Consider the following 20,937-nt stretch of genomic DNA (forward strand, 5'->3'; position numbering starts at 1 on the left):
AGTTTAAATTAGTTGATTATTGTTTTTATTAATTTTTTTATTTTCTTTATGGCCATTTTATAATTATTCCATGCAAAGAGTTGGGCAAATTAACATTTTTTAAAAAGTTTGTCAATATATAGACAAATACGTAGTATTCCATATAATTTAAAACTAAGTAGGCGGGTTGTTACTTTCAATATCACATTGCTATGTTTACATGAGTTGTTGAATTAGTGAGTTCAACATTTTTTATTTCACATTTTGATAAATATATCTTGAAAGCTTAATAAACATCATTTAATTATTTTGGTTTGTCTATCAACATTGTTCTCCATTATTATTATTATTATTATTATTATTATTATTATTATTATTATTCTTTTTGGGTTTGTTTGTACTATATTAAGGGTATATTCTTTTCAACTTATTTTCAGTTCAGTTCAGTAAGTATATATATATATATATATATATATATATATATATATATATATATTTTCTTGTTTTTAATTTATTTTAAAAATTATCAATAATTCTATGTTATGAATAGTTATTTCATCTTAAATATGTGTATAAGGATTTTTTTTTTTAATTTTTTTTTTACATCGAATTCTAATATGTTCAAGGTCTATTGTTACTATAATCAAAGTTCTTATATATTAGAGGCAGTTTTAAAATATATTTATTGCATTTAAAATTGACCAAAAAAATCATTATGATTTTCTTTTTATACACTATATCAATCATGCATGTCTTCATGTGAATGCACACTTTAGCATTAAATTCATCAAAATGCAACTTGATAAAAAACAACCTAAAAATTAGCTTGACTATAATATTTTCTAACTTGACATTCGCAATATTTATCAATTGTATAAGTTTGTTAAATACAACATGCATTTGTAAGTGTTTACCTATCCCTACCCCTTAAAATGGGGGAATAAAAGTTTTAAAAATCCACCACTAGAATTTTTATATTATTTGATATTTGCAACAAATCCCTAACTTTAAACTAGTTCAAATGAATATCCAAATTATTTAGTTGGATCAATTTTTTTGAGGGGATTTTTGAAGAAGGGAATCTGATATTGATGATGGTTTATTCAAGTTACAAATTCTTAAATGGACCTGGTTCACACTAATTTATTGTGGACCACTAACATTAGAGAAAGTATGGTTGTTTTATTAACAAAAAAAAGGGTTACTATAATTTTAAAAAAAGTCACTATGTTGAAATAAAAATCATTTTGGTAATATATAGGCTTAAGTGGTTATTTTTGTAATGAAATATTTTATATACTGATCAATATGAATAATAAAGGCCACTATGCTAAAATTAGGGTAATAGCGTCGTATTTCAAGTTCACAATATTATTAAACGTTGTAGTAGTTTTAATAAAGGTTACTATGTTAAAAATAAGGTTACTATGTTAAAAATAATGGTCACTATATTTAATATAATGTCAATTGCGTGTGTATAGACCTCGGGCCCACAATAATATTATTGTGGACCAGGTCCACGCAAGTGTTTTTGTATTCAAGTTTATAATTATATAAACGGAATTTATGGAGATCTTGATTTGATCATGATTTATTTTAATGTTGATGATTTGCTAGCTAACATACTACCATCATGGATGATGTCAACTAAAGTGTTTACCTCTCCAAATAAATAGAATGAGTGTTCTTAATGAGCGTTAAATAGTGTTGGATGTTGTTTGAGATAGGAAACTGAGTGGATTAGTGGAAACACTCTCATCATGATGAATGACAAATACTTTGCCATGACATGAATTCTCGACTTAACATATCGTCTCATCATATGTTTAGTTAATACGTACAATTTTCTTATAGATAGAGTCGTCTCTATACTATTTTCTTAAAATACATATTATTTTTTTTATTTAGAAGTTTAGAACACTATCGACTAAACATAATTCAAAAAATAGTTATGCATTCCCTTTGTCTTTGTCTATATATGTCTTATTTGACTTTTCACAATTTTTATGTGTGTATTATGCACGTAGAATTAAAAAAAATTAAATATTCTTAAAATACGTGACTATATTATTTCTTATAAAATAATGAAATTTTTTGGATTTATAGCCAAACTTTCTTAAAAAAAAAAAAAAAAAAAATCATCAACTACTCACAGTGTGTCAACTAAATACGGGCTTAGAGATCGAATATACTTCGTATTGTTTTGAAATATGTACTTTAATTTAATAAATCGTTGTTGATAGGCTCAATAACAAAGTACAAAACAAAACACTTTATTTTATATTATACGGAGTAGTACGTTATTCTTTTTAAACATCAATTTATTAATTATTTAAGCATTTTATTTAAACAACATGAACCTAATACACTATTAGTATAATCCCCCACCCTTTCCACAACCCCAAAAGTGGACAAACTTGCCCCCCACTATCTTCCCTCCTTTTCTACTCAACCTTCATTGTTCTATAAATTAACACGTCCAACTTTGACGTCCTTCCTTCACACATTTCATGTAACAAAACACAACATAAAGTGTTCAAATTTATGTGTTGAAAATCAATTTGAGCAAAAAAAAATGGGGAGAGATTTATGTGTAGGAAATGGGTTTTGTGCAAAATCAAACAAAAAATGGGAGGGATTTGAGAAATATATCAATGAAGCTGTTTTAAACAGTGTAATTGGTAGGTTTTTCAAGTTAGATGCTAGAAAAAGTTGTTTTACAAAGGAGTTACGTGCTGCCACTACTACTTTCTTAACCATGTTGTATATTATTACTATAAATGCTAGTGTTATTGCTGATTCTGGCGGCCGATGTTCGGCCGCTGATTGCTCGCCCCCGGGTGGGGCTGATTGTGTCCTAAAGCCTAACCCGGGGTACGAGAAGTGTCTAGCTCAACTCAAGAAAGACCTTATTGTGGGTACCGCGTTATCATCCTTTGTGGGGTCCGTTGCTATGGGCTTATTTGCTAATCTCCCGTTTGGGTTGGCCCCTGGGATGGGGTCCAACGCTTACTTGGCTTACAACTTGGTGGGCTTTCATGGGAGTGGGCCCATGTTGTACGAGACCGCCCTTGCCGTGGTCCTTGTTGAAGGAGCCGCTTTCCTTCTTATCGCGGTGCTCGGGCTTCGGGCCAAGTTAGCTCGGTTGATCCCTACACCGGTCCGGCTCGCTTGTGCCGGAGGGATTGGGCTTTTCATTGCATTCACTGGGCTACAATCTCATCTTGGATTGGGCCTGGTGGGCCCTGATTCGTCCACATTATTGACCCTCACGGGTTGTCGGGTCACCGACCCAACTACGGGCCAGTGTGTGGAAGGGACCATGCAAAGCCCAACTTTATGGTTGGGCTTAGTGGGCCTCTTGATAATATCATATGGGCTTATGAAGAATATCAAAGGTAGCATGATATATGGTATTCTTTTTGTTACATTTATATCATGGTTTAGAGGTACAAGCGTTACATATTTTCCACACACTATAATTGGTGACGCAAGCTACGATTATTTCAAAAAAGTGGTGGATTTTCATATGATAAAATCCACAGCAGGTGCAATTAGTTTTGCACATTTTAATACTAGTCATGTTTGGGTAGCTCTGGTGACATTATTATACGTAGACGTGTTAGCTACGACGGGTACATTATACACTATGGCCGAAGTTGGTAATTTTATAGACGATAAAGGTAGTTTTGAAGGTGAATATGCCGCGTACATGGTTGATGCAAGTTCTACCATAGTAGGGTCCGCCCTAGGCGTTTCCCCTATCGCCACGTTCATTGAGTCAACAGCCGGGATCCAAGAAGGGGGCCGAACAGGATTAACCGCGGTAATTATTGGGATTTACTTTTTATTGTCATTATTTTTTACCCCACTAATGACTAGTGTACCACCATGGGCTATAGGGCCAGGACTAATAGTAGTTGGTGTTTTGATGATGAAAGTGGTAAAAGAGATTGATTGGAGTAACATGAAAGAAGCAATGCCAGCCTTTATTACCATAATACTTATGCCCTTAACTTACTCCATATCCAATGGGATAATAGGAGGAATTGGGTTTTACGTCGCGCTAAGTTTGTATGATTATGGTGTAACGATTATCAAGTGGTTGATTAAGATGAGAAGGACCGTGATTAGGGAAGAAAATCAAGTAATCGCGGTTGCTGTGCCTGATAATGAAGTTTGATGTTGAAGTTATAAGCATGTTTAGATGGTTAATTAGTAGTGTATTAAATTAGCTAGCTTAATTAGTGAGAATGTACGTACTACATGTATGCACAAGGTTCAATGAGAGCTTCATATCCTTGTACTCTTGTAGAGAGTAGATTATCAGACATAGGTTTAGTAATCTTTCAAGGCTTCTTGTGCATGCATTTTGAATATATAAATATAAAATCTAAATTTGAGCATTTATTTGGATTATGGTTTTTTTTTTTTTATTATTATTATTATTTATAAATTTTCCCCTTTTGATTTTCATAATTTTTGAGGGATTAAAATGCAATGTTTTTTATGAATACAAGTCAAATTAGAAACACATCCAAACTCCAAAGTTCTCACTTCTTCAAGCTCTTGTAAAACACAATCAATTCATATACCAATTGCAATATTTTTTTTTTCTTTTTTTGTGTTACACCTGTTTCACCCTTTGGCTAATTCGAATTCGGGGATCAATTTTGGGTGATTAGGTTCTACTTCTCTCTCAATTGTTATTGCGGGGGATCGAACACACGATCCTCCCTACCAAGTGCAGTTTCAATCACTATTTCACCAATAACCAATTGGTGCAATATATTATACCATACACCTGAACTCATATAAAGGCGTACAAAAATAAGATGGTACGATCATTTAGTGCATACAATTCATGTAGTTGAGGTGTAATAATCTATATGCATGTAATGTGTACATAATGTATTTTTGCTTACACCAACATATATACATTTGTACGCACACACTTTGACAGGAAGTTGGATTTATAATTTGATTGTTAGTTGAAAACTTGCTTAATATGGTGAATTGCTAGTATAAGGTTACTCATCCATCACCGTTCACAAAGCAACTCTTCTTGGTGACTATCACTACATTTATCACTAATGCTCCAATTTTCTTTCCTGTAAAGCATCAATAATTAATTGGTAAGAAATTAATTGCATACTTTGATTTTTTGTTTTATCTTATCTTTATGTAATAAATTAACTTTATAATTTGGGTAAGATATCTAATAAATTAACTTTATAATCTGGGTAAGAGTATATTATGAATAATGCCAAGGAAAATGTAGAGGATTAGAGGAACAATATACATTTATTAATAACAATTAGGTTGGATATGGTAAATATAATATGGATTTGGTAAAATCGTCATCCCTTGATTCTTCATGTGCAAATTAAAGCTTGTAATTTGGATTTAAATTTTCTGCTAATACATACAAATAAGTGAAATAACATTTACTCATTCTTTTGTGGAATCTTATTAATTAATTACATTTGGATGGATATAATCATATATTTATTTTAATATATGAAACTAAAAAATCACGTATTTAAAATGCACATAATGGAACGCACTATAATTAGGTTGTATAAGTAAACAAATGAATGGCTTAGATATACAATTTGACAAAATAAAACTTATAGGCCAACTTTTACTAAAATTCGCAAAAATCCAATGTGAATATATTATTTTGAAGAGACTGAGGGATAGTTCAAGCGGTTAGAACTTTTCATCCGATTTTCGGAGATCCGAGGATTGATTCTCACCCCTGCCCTTGTGGCTCTCTAAACACCAAAAAAAAAAAAAAAAAACTAATCTATTACTGTTCATTCCTTCAAACAACATAAAACATGTGTACATCTATTAAGCACCAACCTTTATATAGAGTAGTGTTTTAGTGACATGAAAAAAGTATACGGGACCAAAAAAAAGGGTACTTATAGTTAATTAAACTATGAATTCCTATATTGATTAATTATCAATTTCTTTGGTGTTCCTATTTGGTTCACTCTTTGGGCTAATCCAGATTCGAGAATTAGTTTTGGACAGTTAAGTTCCAATCCCCTCTCAATTGTTGTTGCGGGGATCATATTGATTAATTATCAATGTAACCTTAGTTACACTTTGCAAGGAAGTTCAAATCTAGAAAAGTCCAAAAGTGCTTCCTCTTTGAAAGGGAAAAAGTAAGGAAAAAGGTGATATTTTCTGCCAGTTTCACAATGCGCAAGCTGTATTATAATGCAAGGTAGTTTCACAATAAATTTTCTCTACCCATAATCCCATTCATTTCTTTCTCATGCACAAAAAAAAATGTTTTGAACCAAATTAGTTATTCTTATTATGGTAACAAATCATCTCTTTTTTATTCACTAGCTAGAGAAAATCCTTGATAAGATAGATGCTACAACTCATTCACCATCAAAAATAAAAAAATGCTCATTTCCATTCAAATTAAAAATCCTTAAACATTATATAGTTCCACCACCAAAATTTACAAAATAGATTATATAGTATATGGAGATGGTTATAGAATTTTGTGTTAGATCATCAAAAGCATGGAACAACATTGAAAAAGGCTTGAATGACAACATCTCAAGTAGTAGAGTGGGCAAATACTTCAAGTTAAATGAGAGGAAGAGTTGTTTCACAAGGGAGTTTAGGGCTGCTACCACCACTTTCCTTGCCATGGCTTATGTTATCACCGTCGTCTCCACCATCCTTAGCGACACCGGTGGTACATGCCCAATACCGAGCCCGAGCCCAGAGGAGCCCAACATGGAGTATGACAACTGCATTTCAGTGGTCAAGAGTGATTTGATTGTAGCCATTTCATTGGCTGGAATGATGGGCTGCTTTGCTATGGGCCTTTTAGCCAACCTTCCCTTTGGGCTAGCCCCGGGAACCGGTCAAACCTTGTACATGGCTACAACTTGGTGGGGATCCATGGAAGTGGGCCCATGTCTTATTCAAGTGCATTGGGCTTGTGGCTAGTGGAGGCCTTATTCTTCATCGCGATATCAGCCACCGGGCTTCGGTCCAAGCTAGGTAGACTAATCCCACCTTCGGTCCGTCTTGCTTGCGCTGTAGGAATGGGCTTGTTTATGGCTTTTGTTGGGCTTCAATCCCAACAAGGTGTGGGCTTAATCGGGCCTGACCCAAGTTCAATTGTTCGACTACTCTCGCTAAAAAGCCCAACTTTGTGGTTGGGCATAGTGGGCTTTTTGATCATGAGCTATGGACAAGCCCATGAGATTAAAGGTAGTATGATATATGGGATATTATTTGTGACTACTGTCTCATGGTTTAGGGGCACCTCAGTTACATACTTCCCTAAAACAGTTGATGGTGAAGCAAGATACAAATATTTCAAAAAAGTGGTAGATTTCCACAAAATCAAAAAAATAGCAGGTAAAATCAGTCTGAGTGATTTTTCTAAAGGAACAACTTGGGTGTCACTTTTCACTTTGCTATACATTGACATTCTTGCAACCACTGGTACATTGTACACCTTAGCCGAAATAGGAGGGTTCATAAACGATAAAGGATCGTTTGAGAACGAATACATAGCTTACTTAATTGATGCATCGGTGACAGTCGTGGGCTCTGCTCTTGGTGTCCCTCCGGTGGCAACATACACAGAGTCATCGACGGGTATGAAGGAAGGTGGACGCACAGGACTAACAGCGGTGATCATAGGTATATATTTTTTCCTGGCCTTATTTTTCGCGCCATTGTTGATTAATGTGCCTCCATGGGCAATAGGCCCTTCTTTGGTTATGATTGGGGTGATCATGATGAGGGTGGCAAAAGACATAGAATGGAGCAACTTTAAAGAGGCGATACCGGCTTTTATAACAATAATTCTCATGCCATTTACTAATTCTATACCCAATGGTATAATTGGAGGATTAGGAGTTTATGTTGTTCTTCACTTTCATGAATGGACTGCTTGGTTGGTTAAATTAGTCCTGAAGCCCAGAAAGAAGAAAGAAATTGAAAGTGATGCAATTAGAGCTGACAATACAAGTGAAATCCCTTAACAAATCTTATAATTTTGCAATCCATAGTTTGTACTCTTCTTAATTTTGTTTTGAACTGCATTTGTACTCTTGTTTAAGTTATAAATGAACTGAGATGTTTATGCACTAAAAACTACAATCAGAGCTCTGAGTTCGTGTAGAATGGATTATCGTTTTTTGTTAAAACTTTGATTAACCTACACACATGCTTACGTTGAAGTAGAATCTGACCGCAAACGAATCCAATTGGGGTTCTATCCCAGAATCAATCAGCACTGAGCGAATATGTTACTTAACAATCTTTTCATTATTAATAATAGACTGATGCTGATGCTATAAGCAGCTCATTTCCATCCGCGAATACCTTAAATATTCGATAGACAAAAACCGTGATGAATATACACACTATTTCATTCACAAAAGTAAACCCAGAGTTTCAAATACAGCGAGGCACTAGCATAGTAGCATTTAGCCGGGAAACACCATTAGTTCAAAAGGCAAACCAGTTAGCTTTCTACAAATACCATATACAACAGCAAGGGTACCTGAAAATCTGAATAAGCCGACAAATCTTCAGAGTTCAGTTCTTGGGTTGATGCTCCTATGGACAGCGAAGAGGGTTCTAGCGATTGAGAAATTGGAACTGGAATGCTCCTTTGACAGTATTTTCAGCCACAAAAGCACACTCATCTCCGGAACAAATCTTGTTGGCCTTTCTGAATTCCTTCCATCCACTAGCCAAAACAAAGAGGTTGTTTCTCTTATGGTATAACACAGGCCAATCTCTGCCAGCTGGATCTTTAAGAGAAATCAGCTTGTGTTTCTTATCTAATTTTTGCCTCCACTTTATAGGTAATGCCTCAGGCAACTCCTGCAACGGAACAATACGAACGGCTCAGTCTACTGCATTGTAGGATACCAGATGTGAAATTGGTCAGGATAAAAAAAATAAAGAATATGCACTTGCATTCTTCTAATTGGACATGTAATTAAGACTACACCAGAGTTTTCATTGCTGAAAGAAAAAATTACCAAAAGTAGAAGGTAGCCAATAACAAAAATTCCATCCGAAGCTAAAATTACAAGAACTTGCACAAAAAAGAATTTAATCAGAATAATGTTCAACATAGACTGACCACCATGGTATAAAATAAAGCCTGCTCATTTCAGCCTGGATCACCAGCTCAGGAAAATTTTAGGGCTAGAAAAGTTTGATAAAACCCGAGATGATCAGGGCTAAGACAAAAGTGACATGCCGGCAGCAGCTGTCCAAAACAGGCCTGTCAAGCTGGGCTGTGCAACAGTTGTGCAGGATTTACTCAGTCTAGACTAAGGCAGTCACTCTAGAAGTTTGAGGAACATCACAGTACCAAAATGCAGCCATTTGAAAATGTTAAGTCAGCTCTGAGTCCTATTCTAATCTTGAGGTGTAACCGCACGTCACTAGTGTCTGGCTAATCCTTTCTCAAAGGAACAACAGGGATAATGTGATGTAGCAACAACAGCAATAGTTCAAATAATATCCATAAATTAAAGCAATGGTAATTGAGACAGTTAAGGTTTATCAGAAGTTCCAACATACAAGGAATGATTCATTATCTGATGGAACCAAGCATATAATCCTGCTGGCAGGTACGAGTGGAGAATCGCAGAAATCAACTGGTTCTGCCTTCACTTCTTTACAAACTTCAACATCATCTTCCATTGGCTTTATGTTCACACCAAGACCACTAAAGTTATTCTTGGCCTCCCTATCAAAAGACAAGCTAGCACCAAATAAGGGACCTGCCAACAAATTATCAGAAAGGTCTTGCTTTAACTCCCTTGGTTCTTGCTTGACTACTCTCACTGTTCCTCCTGATCAGGGAAAAAAACACTCAATTAACATAGTATTTCGAAAGCTGTTCATTGTCAAATACAAGTCACACCAAAGTACAACACGGCTACATAGCCTACATTTACCTTCCCTGCCACAAACAGAATTAGAATTTGGAGGCTGACTAGAACCAGATGTAGCTGAAGGCTCACAAGTATGTGTTATACCAAATATATTAGGGGGTGGCATTAAATTCGAAGGCAGGTTTGGAGAAACACTGGGAACTGGACCGTGCTTAAAACTTGACAAGTTTGCTTCATAATTTTCTGACAGACAAAAGAAAAATGAGGAAAATATGCAAATCACCAAATAAAGACAAGTCCAAGGTCACTCACTTGAAGGTACCGCAGTCTTTCCTTTAGTTAAAAGGAACTTCTTTGTATCAATTGAGGTACTTCTGGTTTGAGCTTCATCAAATGCACCTGACACTAGAGAACACGTGTTCCCTTGAAGGTTACCCTTATGATTATCTACTTTTTTGTCTATCATCTTGGAGGTAGACTGATTAGATATATCGTCTCTATCACCATTCATGGAGAAACTAGGTTTTAAGTTAAATGACTGGAAAGGAGGCTGATCAGATAGATGCTCCACAAGGTCTTCTCTGGCATCTAATTTCTCACTCGTCATGTTGGAGATGGACAGATCAAAACGATTGTCTGCATCACCTTTCCTCGAAGAACTTGGATTCATGTTGGGCGACTCGAAGGCAGACAGATCTAAAAGATGAACTCTATTAGCTTCTTTAGCAGAATTTGTTTCTCTGTCATTCAAGAAGCATGGCTCCACTAAAAGATCTACATCTGGAACCAGCTGGGGCTTTTCAATGACATTTACCTGTCTTTGAACATTTTCTTCCATCACAGGAGAATCATTTAGATTATTCACATCATCCTGACTCCAAATGATGTCATCCATGTCAGTGTTTGATCGAGGAACAGTATAGGCATTGAAACAGTTATTTCTTTGTGATGGTTCTCGTTCCTTATACAATGGATCAGAAGGAGAATTCGAGGAAGTTTTTGGTCTCTTGTTTTGATAGCTCTTTACACTAGGAAATGATTTTTCATATCCACTTTTGCCATAAATTTCAACAATAAAACGTGATCCTGTGACATAACGAAATACCACAAAATCACCTTGATCGAGGCCATGATCCAGAGAAAACTTACGCCATCCCTCTTGGAAGGCAACAGAGCCTTGTACATCAGACAGCACCACTTCCCATTTCTGGCCAGTTAAATCCTCAAGACATGCCTTTTTTCCTACTGATGAAACAAGAATTCTGCTAAATTTGGGAGGTACAAACTGCAAAACAAATAGACTATTAGAAAGAACAGTTATCTATACAATAGCTCATTAAACAGCTGAAATCAATGGGGGATAATTATGATTTTGCTACAGAGAATAATTGAATGAGAAGTAGGGCAATATGGGTCTTTGAAAACACACCAGTTGTTCAGAAAACTTCTTGCCATACATGACTTTAAAAAACGGGGGAATCTTTGGGGAATGATCATTCTGTCCTTGATGTTTCAGCAAACAGTTCATGAAACACTCTTCACAAGACTCAACTTCTCGAGGCATTTGGCACATTTGCAAGCACCTAACCGGAAAAGACATTGTTTGACCATTACAAAGTAATAATATGTAAATATGCAGCCAACCGTTAGGAGAATCCAAGTTCATCAGCAATAAAACTTTATTGAAGATGTTTACATCGAAACCTGTATCTTAATCATCCTTAGATGGATGTAGTTGGGCAAGCACAAATAACATTCAAATAAGTACTGTAATGAAAAACTACCCATATACCTCAACCATCTACATTATAAAAAAGGCTTAAGTGCACCCAAAAACATCTACCCCTCTATAATCGTCGATACAATTTCAAGTCACCCTACATATTTTCATAATATACCCAACATAACTCAATAGGACACTTTAAATGCCTCCAAAATAACATAGCACCCTCAATGAATAATTTCTTGTTTCGTCTCATACTTAAGTATACAAGATTATACTAACATATATACATACAATTGAAGAAAGGGGAGTTGAAGTTTACAAAATAAGACCTAATGCACCCAATCCATGGATCAAACCAGGAAATTTATAGACCTATGAAAGTAATACTCCATAATCAAAAGGACCTACAATTCCTCATATATATATATATGCTTGTTTTTTGGGGAAAGATGCTACAAACATAGTTCATTCTACTAACATACCCAAATGCAAGTTTATAAAAGGATCAAATTATAGAGTTTTCTGAACTAAAATGAAGGCCAGAATCCCTTAAACAGTGTTTGATTTAGGAAGAAAAAAAATTTGCAACAGAATTTCCCTGAAGATGGAAAAGTTATAACCTCATTAACAAGAATTTTCACCCAAAATTAACCCAAAAGACAAAAACAAAATTAACCCAAAAAACAAAAAACGTGTTTTTTTCCAGAAATTTTATTAATTTATTTTATTTTATTTAAATTTCTTTTCTTTCAACTCTCACACTCCTAGTGTCATGTATCTCACATTCTCACCCTTCTAGTCAAATTGTGAGCAGAAAAATATAAATAAAAATTGAAATGGATTACAACTAAAAAATCAACAAGAGATAGTAAGCAAAATACATAATTCAAACAAAAATTAACCTAAGGAAAAAAAAAAAAAAAAAAAAAAAGAAGATAAGGGGGAGATGTAGTACCTTATTAGAGAGAGAAAGAAGTGTTTAGCAGAGAAATTGCATTTTTGGACAAGAAAATAATAAATTCTGATTATAGTGTTGTGTAAATTTGGGGGGAATTAAATATGATGGTGCAACAAAGCTCAGAAATTTCAGAGTTTTAACCTGTCAACTTCACAACTCAGTTCAACTCAAAGCACTAGCACACGAAACTCCAATTGGGTGAAAAAAAATGGAGTATAGAACAAGCTTTTTGAGCTGATAAATTTATTAAAAATGTTAATTCCATAGCAAATTTGTAATTATGTCAACGACTTTTCATTATGCATGAGCATGAGTCCCTTTTTTGGGAATAAAGAAATTATTACTCGTATGAAATTGTAAAAAAGTTGTTAATTACAAATTAATTGTGTGTGTTTTTTATTTTTTACAAAAAAAAATTATTACTCGTATGAAATTGTAAAAAAGTAGTTAATTACAATTTTTTTTTTTTTGAAGGATACTAGTATTATTAGTTATGTGTAAGGATAAAATAGTAATTTGAGTATTAGCATTGTAAGAAATTGTAATAGTAGATGTGTGCATGTCATTTGTACTCTTCTTTAATTGTAAAATGAGAGATGTGGAAATCCATGGGATTTGAGAAATTGAGGAGTTATTTGGTTGACATAAAAAAGCAAAAATGGGAAAATGGAAATTCATGGGAATTTCAACTTCCCACAAAACAAGGGAAGTAAATTATCTAGCCCCCTTAGGAAAAGGCTTACACATACAATGGTTGTATACTTGTATGTGATGGCCTACATACAACCATTGTTGGCAGCATTTAATTGGTTTGTATTTTGGTGTTCACTTCCTTAATCTTGTTTCCCCTTATTTTTTCCCTCTTATTTTTTTCCTCCCTTTTGACATGGCATACATACAATGGTAACCATTGTATGTGTAGCATCACTCAGCCTCAATAGGACAATCAAAATACATGGGATTTCTAAATTCCCACATTGTCAACCAAACAAATTTAGGAAATTCGAAATTCCTAGGAATTTCATAAGGAAAATAACTTTCCATAAAATGCAATTTCCTATGGGAATTTAATTCTCATGTCAACCAAACAATACTAGAGTCTATAGCATGAAATGTCATAGTCCTCATAAAGAGGTAAAAAAAACATGTGTGTACTCCCTTCGCCCCACATTTGATTCAAATCAGACAAAACTATAAGAAAATAAACCTTTTCTTTTGAATAAGGTAATGTTTAGAGTAAGAAAATACGAGATTATGAAAAATAGAAAATCCTTGGGGAGTCGATTAGTAAACAAAAATATAGTGAAATGGGATAAGTCAAAAACCTGATGCTTGTAAAAAAAAAAATAAAAAAAAATAATTGAGGAATTTTTAATTCCCACAAAATTTAAAAATTTAATTACCAAATAGAAACTTTAGAAAATATCCCACGAATTTTATTCATCAATTTAATTCCCACAAGATATCAAATATTCAAATTCATGTGAATTTCTACTTTTTCTATAAACAAACATTAGTAAAATTTTGCTATGGATTTCTTTTTTCAAACGGACGTTGTACTCCTTTGCTTTGTAAAGGTAAGACAAAGGGAGTAATTAATAATACATGATAGTTAAAATTTCAAGCCCGCGCCATTCTTGTGTGGTAAGACTGGTAACTAGTTCAAAGTACTCTACAATTCATAAAACTCGTAATTGGAAAAAATAATTCATGAATTACAAAACAATTCGTATGAGCTTAATGCAATTAAAGCATAAGGGAATTTGTACACATACAACTTTAGCTTTTTACACAAATAATTTGTATACTAAATTCAAAGAAAAATACTAAGATGAAAATTTACACAAATTCGTTCACAAAACAACATTTTATGTTCCAATTGACTGGAATAAAGCAGTAGACTCAACAATTACAGAATAATATCAGTCTACTACCATGATCTGTGCTCTTTTTATGTGCAGCAGCGCAGCAAATTGAGTTACCATAACATAGATTTCGGCTAACAAGTCTTAAACTCAGTTGGTTCTAGAGAAATATTGGACATCTATAATACCTTACAGAAATTTAATCAGCTAACTGCGAAACAATTTGGACTTGGATTATACCCTCATCGATATTTTCGACTACAAAAGTACACTCATCACCAGGATGAATGCAATTAGCCTTCCTAAATTCTTTCCACCCATTTGCCAAAACCTCAGAGCCTTTTCTCTGATGGTATATAACTGGCCAAAGTCTTTGAAGTGGATCTCGAAGTAATACCAGATTCTGTTCTAAACTATCACCTTGTCTGCGTATCTTTATAGGTAAAGGCTTTGGTAACGCCTGCAGAAGCAATAATGTGTGATCGATATATTGCACGACAGGAAGTTAAAACATAAAAATATACTTGTTCATATATACTTGGTACGTAGTATTAGTTTTGATATAGGAATGGAAAGCAAAGTTCAAAGATTACAATAGTTTCTCAACAATACCAAAGTGAGATAACGTAGGGAGTGTTCAGTACACTCGATTCTGAAATCAGGTATGCCTTTGACATCGACATAATCCATACAGACATACAGATGCTTGGTTCAGAAATTTTACACAATTGAAATCAGAACAATGGTAAACCCTCCAACCCCTCAAGCTCAAGGTATCAACAAATTCCATGTTAGTTTAAGTGAAGTTAAAACTTGGTAGTGTGTAAAATTATGTTTTAATAATCTTCATTGTTGTCACTTTAACTGATAGATACATACAAAACGCGAAAATTAAGTCCAGAACTATATTGAACTCAGAAAAAAGTCCAAAACTTTATGAGCTTTCCATGTTAATCTATATAAGTAAACATTGTGGCAACAAGCAGAAGAAAATTTCTAGTAGCAAAGGATCACGAACAATAACAGGAACAGGACAGAACTTAATACAGATCAGCAGATTAACAAACGCTAGAACTCAACGAAATACTAATACAAGACTAAGATACGAGGGTAATGAGAAGTCAGTGCTTACAAGGTAAGATTCATTGTCTTGCTGCACCAAACATGTGATTTTGATGTCTCGTGCAGATGGAGAATCACAGAATTCAGGTTCTTCTAGCTTCACAATCATGTCAATGTGCCCTTTGTTTTTGTCCATAGAAGTAGAGAGACTGCTAATGTCTTCTTTCTTGATCCTACGCCCCTTGATGGTAAACGAGATTTCACTATCCCTCGAAACAATTTTAGCTTCAAGGCCACAAATAATTTTATCAGACTTTGGTTCTGGCTTGTATATCATCAAATCTTTACCTATCCAAGAGAGGGTAAATCAGCATACATTTCATATAAATACAAAGTAATGCCATTAACTGACACAAAAAATGATGATAAGAAAAGGAATACATAGTTACATACAAGGAGGCTCAACTCGCTCAACGGGAGCTGCTGGAGGTGAGAATTCAGGTGCATGTGGCAGTGTGACAGATTTCAGCGGCATACAAATGTCTAGAGGCACTTCGGCCCCAGACACAGTATTATTGAGCACCGGTAAACATTCCTTTCTTGATGCATCTTCTTCATCTATAAAGAAACAATTGAGTAGCTAAAGACGAGCAAGAAGAAACAAAACAACAACAATCCACAAATCAAACTTCAGCTAGGAACTTCTGGAGGATTGTTACATAAATCCCTCAAGAGATACCAAAACAATCAATTCCAATCCAAGTATAAGTATAGTTGTGATATACATATGTGTTCTATCACAATACTTCAAAAGACGATGGTAATATGTAAGATGGTTGTGGTGGTTGGATGTACAGATATTGGTACTTCCAGAGGAACAAAATTATAATGCATGCTTAAAATATCCCACAGAAATATAGTCATAAACAAGAGGAACTAACTTGAAGTCTCGTTAATAGTTTCAGCCATTTGGAAATTCACAACATCAGGTGAGACCTCTTCACTTTGATTTTGTTGCAACGCGCTAGGAACTTCAGAACACGTATACTCCATAAGCATACTTATTTTATCAGCATCAGCTTTATGTCCAGGCATCTCAAAAATGGACAGATCGTATAGATCGACCCTCTGGTCTTCACTAGTGTAACTTGTGTTTCTGTCACCCATAAAGAATGACTCCACCAGAGGGTCTGCTGTAGGAACTTCTTCAGGCTGTTTATTGATATTTCCTTCCCTTGAAACATTTACTCCTATCTCAGGCGATTTTTCCACATTATGTACATCAACATTAGGCTCAGTTTCCATACAAGAATCTAAGCACTCTTTTTCTGGTGTTGGTTCCTTATTATGTGGCGAATCACAGGGATCGGTTCTGGTTAATCTAGCTCTCTTGTTCTGATAGTCCATACCATTGTAAATCATTGGCTTCTCACACCCACTTCTACCAAAAATTTGAACAATAAAATGTGATCCCTTGAAATAGTGAAATACCACCAAATCACCCAACTCAATGCCATGATCCACAGAGAAATCATGCCATCCCTTTTCAAAAGCAAGAGAGCCATTTACATTAGACAGATTAACTTTCCATTTTTGCCCTGTTGGATCCTCTAGATAGGTGTTTTTGCCTTCCAAATGTATGATAGTTTTGGCAAATCTAGGAGGTACAAACTGCAAATGTAGGGACTATACTGTAATCAAACTGATAAACCCGAAAATGCTTAAAATAGATAAATGCATGTATCAAAACTTAAGGGGAATAGAACAAGGTAATGTGATCATACCAGTACTTCAGAAAAAAGGTTGCCAAACATCACTTTGAAGAATGAGGAAACTATTGGGTAAGGATCATGCATCGTCCTATGGAAAGACGAACAACTACGGGAGCATTCGGCACAAGCCTCCCCCTTGTCACCCATGACTACGTGATTGTAGACAGCAGGACTAACGTCTGCATAAGACGTCGTTAACCATCAGAAACTCAACAATGTCATAAAAACTACAGGACAGACGGTTAACCAAGTCTGCATAAGACAATCAGCCATCATAAGCGATGTCTGCAGACGGTTAGCCAAGACTGCAGAAGACATTATTTGATTGTTAAACATCACAAACTCAACAATGTCATAAAAACTACTTACAAGACAGACAGTTAGCCAAGTGCAAGTCTGCATAAGACGGCGTCAGCCATCAGAAACTCAACAATGCCATAGAAACTAATTAAACTTTAGTTAGCAACTTAAGCATCTACAGAGTACAAACTAACAATAGATCATCTCCTACAAACATGACATTATTGACATAATGACATACAATCAGCTCAATAAGAAACAGTAATCAGTAAGAAAAACACATGTATAGAATAGTCAATAAATTGGTTAAACACTTCTCCAACCCAGACAACTATGACAAAGATCTAATCCCATCTACAGTATATCATTCAAAATTATGACTTACCTAAACACCCCAAAAAAGAAAAATATGCAAAAAAGAGTCAACTAACATTACACTTTTCCAGTGAATGAAAAACAAAGAGTGTCAGCAGTAAGTATTCATTTCCAATTCTAGCAATTAATGTCATTATTATTGGTAATATTATTTTATACTTACTACCACTACCTCAAAAGTATACAGTACAAATGTAAAATGCAGTAACATGTCAGTTACTGAGTTAATGTAAATAATGTTTACTGCATCAATCTGCAAAGGAATGACAAAAGTTGATGTAAAACTAGCACTTCCAAGTTCCAACCATCTGTATTTACTCACAATATACTTGCACCTGTGATCCTTAAAAATCCTCCCTCCGTGTTTAACTAAATGAAACGACTCGTACTCTTTTTCAATTTCATCCACATTAGACCAACTCATAGCTTCATGCAAGAATCAAGGTAATTTTCAATTAAATTACTTCGTACTCCATCCGTCTCATGACTATCACAATAGACAATTTAGGACGACAGAAGTACTTGTACCTAATCTTCTACTTCATGTGTGAAAACAATCAGATTAAAATTGTCCACAATACAAAGTTAAAAAAAAAAAAAAAAAATCGATTTAAACACACTCGTTATATACCCGACCTATGTAAAAGAGCAATCGGGAATTGTGCACTCCTTAAGGGGAGTTCAATAAATCTTTCTTGTAACGTATGGTGTAAAAAGTTATGGCCATTGCGTGGGAATATAAAACCATCATCCATCAAAATTTCAGAGAATCTAAAATTCAGAAATACCCAAATAAAGTGAAATCTAAACTATCAAAGGAAAGTGCACGTAACAATAAAGATTAATCAAAAGAATTTCGTAAATGCAATACAAAATCAAATTAAAATAATGAGCATAAAAAATAGTAAAACCCTAAGTAGAAGAAGAGTGAATAAATTAGTAAGAAAAGAGTAGAAAATCTACCTTAAAATATAAGGGAATTGATGATTTAGAGCAGTAGAATAAAGGGTTTGCTTTGTTTTGGTATGTTGTACCAGAGTAGTTTTAGTCTTGTATTTGTGTCTGTCAACATCGAGATTCTTTGGGGGTAATTGCAATTGTAATTGTAAAAGTTTGGATTAGGGGAAATGATCGGTCATTTTTCTATGGCAATTTTTAATTTTTAAAATAAAAATATCATTTTTTTATGTAATCATACGAAGGTTTTTTTTTTTTTTTTTTTTTTTATATTTTTTATGGAAGTGATTGACTAGTTACTCTTAGTAGGTTATTCTCGTGCAATGTACGATTAAAATTATTTTTTTGTATTACTCTTTTCATTTTCGAAAGAACAACCCATTTGACCTAATTTTAGCCCCAAAAAGAATGATCCATTAGCATTAAAATACCCACCAATTTGCAATAATATTTGTGTAAAATTAGCTTCCCCATATAAAATTTTCTTTTTCCATATACTTTTATTATTATCTCTCTCTACTTTATTGTAAACCCTATGTAAATTTATCTTTTCAATATACTTTTACTTATTTTTATTTAACTTTATTAATATTCGCCAAAACAACCCAAAAGAGTCGTTCTTTCGGGGATGGAGGGAGTATATAATTTGTTGCATTAGGTTGGATATAAAAATTAGAATTAGATTTCTAGAATAAAAATAAATTGAGGGAAATCGCTCATTTACATTTAGCAATTTCCCACAATATTGCTAGAATAAAAATAAATTCCCTTTGTGCGTCGATTTAGAATCGCTAATGCAATAGCGATTATAGCATCTACAGCGATTATAGTAATTCCCTAGATACTGTCCATGTAGGATCGGTGTTGAGTATTTTTTTTTTTGGTTCAACTTAAAATCGCTAATAGCAATAGCGATTATAGCTTTAAAATCGCTACCGTTATTAGCGGTTTCAGGAAAGAGACCACCTTTTTCTATTAACATGTTTCTTTTCCTCCTTACCTTTTCAAAAAAGTTTTTAAAATGTAAGGAGGCAAAGAGATCTGTCAATAAAAATGTGGTCTCTTTTCTGAAGCCATGCCTTAGCCAACAGCAAGAAAGAGAGCGCCACATTATTACTATTAAGTTCAAAGAAACCTGATTTCAGTAATAATAAATCTCTTTGCTTCTTAAAAAATAAAACCGCTAAAATTGCTAGCTAGCGAATTTAACATAAAATCGTTAACAACATTAGCGGTCTTAAGCCAAATCAAATACCAATCCTACATGGACGGTATATTGGGAATTTGTTTCAAAATGGGTGCATAATGGGAGTTTGTTTTTGTTTCAACATTATTGAGAGAAATCGCTCATTAACATTTAAGGAAAGTAAGAAAAAAAAAATTGAAACCACGATCAAACAACAAACAAATTAGGTATGCAAAACTATAATTTAGGAAGAAAAATTGGTTAGTTGAATTATAACAAACACTTATAATTATGCATTGAAGTTAAAAATGTAGATAAAAAAATCATTAATAATTGATGACATCACATAGAATTGGAGGGAAAAATTTTAATGTGAGAATGACATGTAGGATATAGTTTAAGAGTTGATGATGTCAGCAATGCTTTGTTTTAGTACGGAGTATTAGCTAATAGATTAGCATTTTTTTTGACACATAATAGATTCGCATTGTTTGTACTATTCACTTGACTTCTTTGAATAATGCTAATGATTTATACATTTTAAAAAAAAAAATCTTCTAACTACTTGTTGGAATCATTTATATGAATAGATTTTTAATTTTTAATTAGTAAAATACAGAGTAGGTATTGATATTTAAAAATAAAATTGGTTAAATATTTGGATCAACATACATGCCTTAGAGAAATATACTACGTAATAGTACTTAGAGCATTTTTAATGGTTGAGTTGTAAGGACTTGCTTGCAATATACTTCCTCCCATTCTATTTAGTTGGAGCCTTCAATTTAGGCAATAGGCACACATATTAAGGAGAATAGAGAGAATGAGAGATAATGATAAAGCAAA

At 33.9% G+C, this 20,937-nt stretch overlaps 3 protein-coding genes and 1 pseudogene across 4 annotated transcripts; 2 read left to right on the plus strand and 2 right to left on the minus strand.

Annotated features, from left to right (window-relative positions):
* Window positions 1-1,853: 1,853 nt before the first annotated feature.
* On the plus strand, window positions 1,854-4,431 carry LOC110726820 (adenine/guanine permease AZG2-like). The gene has a single exon (XM_021906341.1). It carries the CDS (start codon window positions 2,555-2,557, stop codon window positions 4,160-4,162), a length of 1,608 nt encoding a protein of 535 aa, XP_021762033.1. The 5' UTR covers window positions 1,854-2,554; the 3' UTR covers window positions 4,163-4,431.
* Window positions 4,432-6,486: 2,055 nt separating this feature from the next.
* Window positions 6,487-8,012, plus strand: LOC110726618 (annotated as a pseudogene).
* Window positions 8,013-8,381: 369 nt separating this feature from the next.
* LOC110726821 (B3 domain-containing protein Os01g0905400-like) lies at window positions 8,382-12,812 on the minus strand. 2 transcript variants are annotated; one of them, XM_021906342.1, is made up of 6 exons: window positions 12,572-12,811; window positions 11,320-11,473; window positions 10,203-11,175; window positions 9,954-10,133; window positions 9,574-9,848; window positions 8,382-8,862 (listed from the first exon to the last, which is right to left on the minus strand). In XM_021906342.1, exons 2-6 carry the CDS (start codon window positions 11,461-11,463, stop codon window positions 8,614-8,616), a joined length of 1,821 nt encoding a protein of 606 aa, XP_021762034.1. In that variant the 5' UTR covers window positions 11,464-11,473; window positions 12,572-12,811; the 3' UTR covers window positions 8,382-8,613. The 2 variants fall into 2 exon arrangements, with proteins under 2 accessions (XP_021762034.1, XP_021762035.1); XM_021906343.1 differs by lacking the exon at window positions 9,954-10,133 and having other exon boundaries at window positions 12,572-12,812.
* Window positions 12,813-14,337: 1,525 nt separating this feature from the next.
* LOC110726822 lies at window positions 14,338-19,655 on the minus strand. The gene is made up of 6 exons (XM_021906344.1): window positions 18,912-19,655; window positions 17,286-17,452; window positions 16,443-17,172; window positions 15,955-16,119; window positions 15,572-15,849; window positions 14,338-14,899 (listed from the first exon to the last, which is right to left on the minus strand). Exons 2-6 carry the CDS (start codon window positions 17,418-17,420, stop codon window positions 14,639-14,641), a joined length of 1,569 nt encoding a protein of 522 aa, XP_021762036.1. The 5' UTR covers window positions 17,421-17,452; window positions 18,912-19,655; the 3' UTR covers window positions 14,338-14,638.
* Between the last annotated feature and the right edge of the window lie 1,282 nt (window positions 19,656-20,937).

Source organism: Chenopodium quinoa, unplaced genomic scaffold (genome assembly GCF_001683475.1).
Source record: "Chenopodium quinoa cultivar QQ74 unplaced genomic scaffold, ASM168347v1, whole genome shotgun sequence".
Classification (NCBI taxonomy): Eukaryota; Viridiplantae; Streptophyta; class Magnoliopsida; order Caryophyllales; family Amaranthaceae; genus Chenopodium; species Chenopodium quinoa.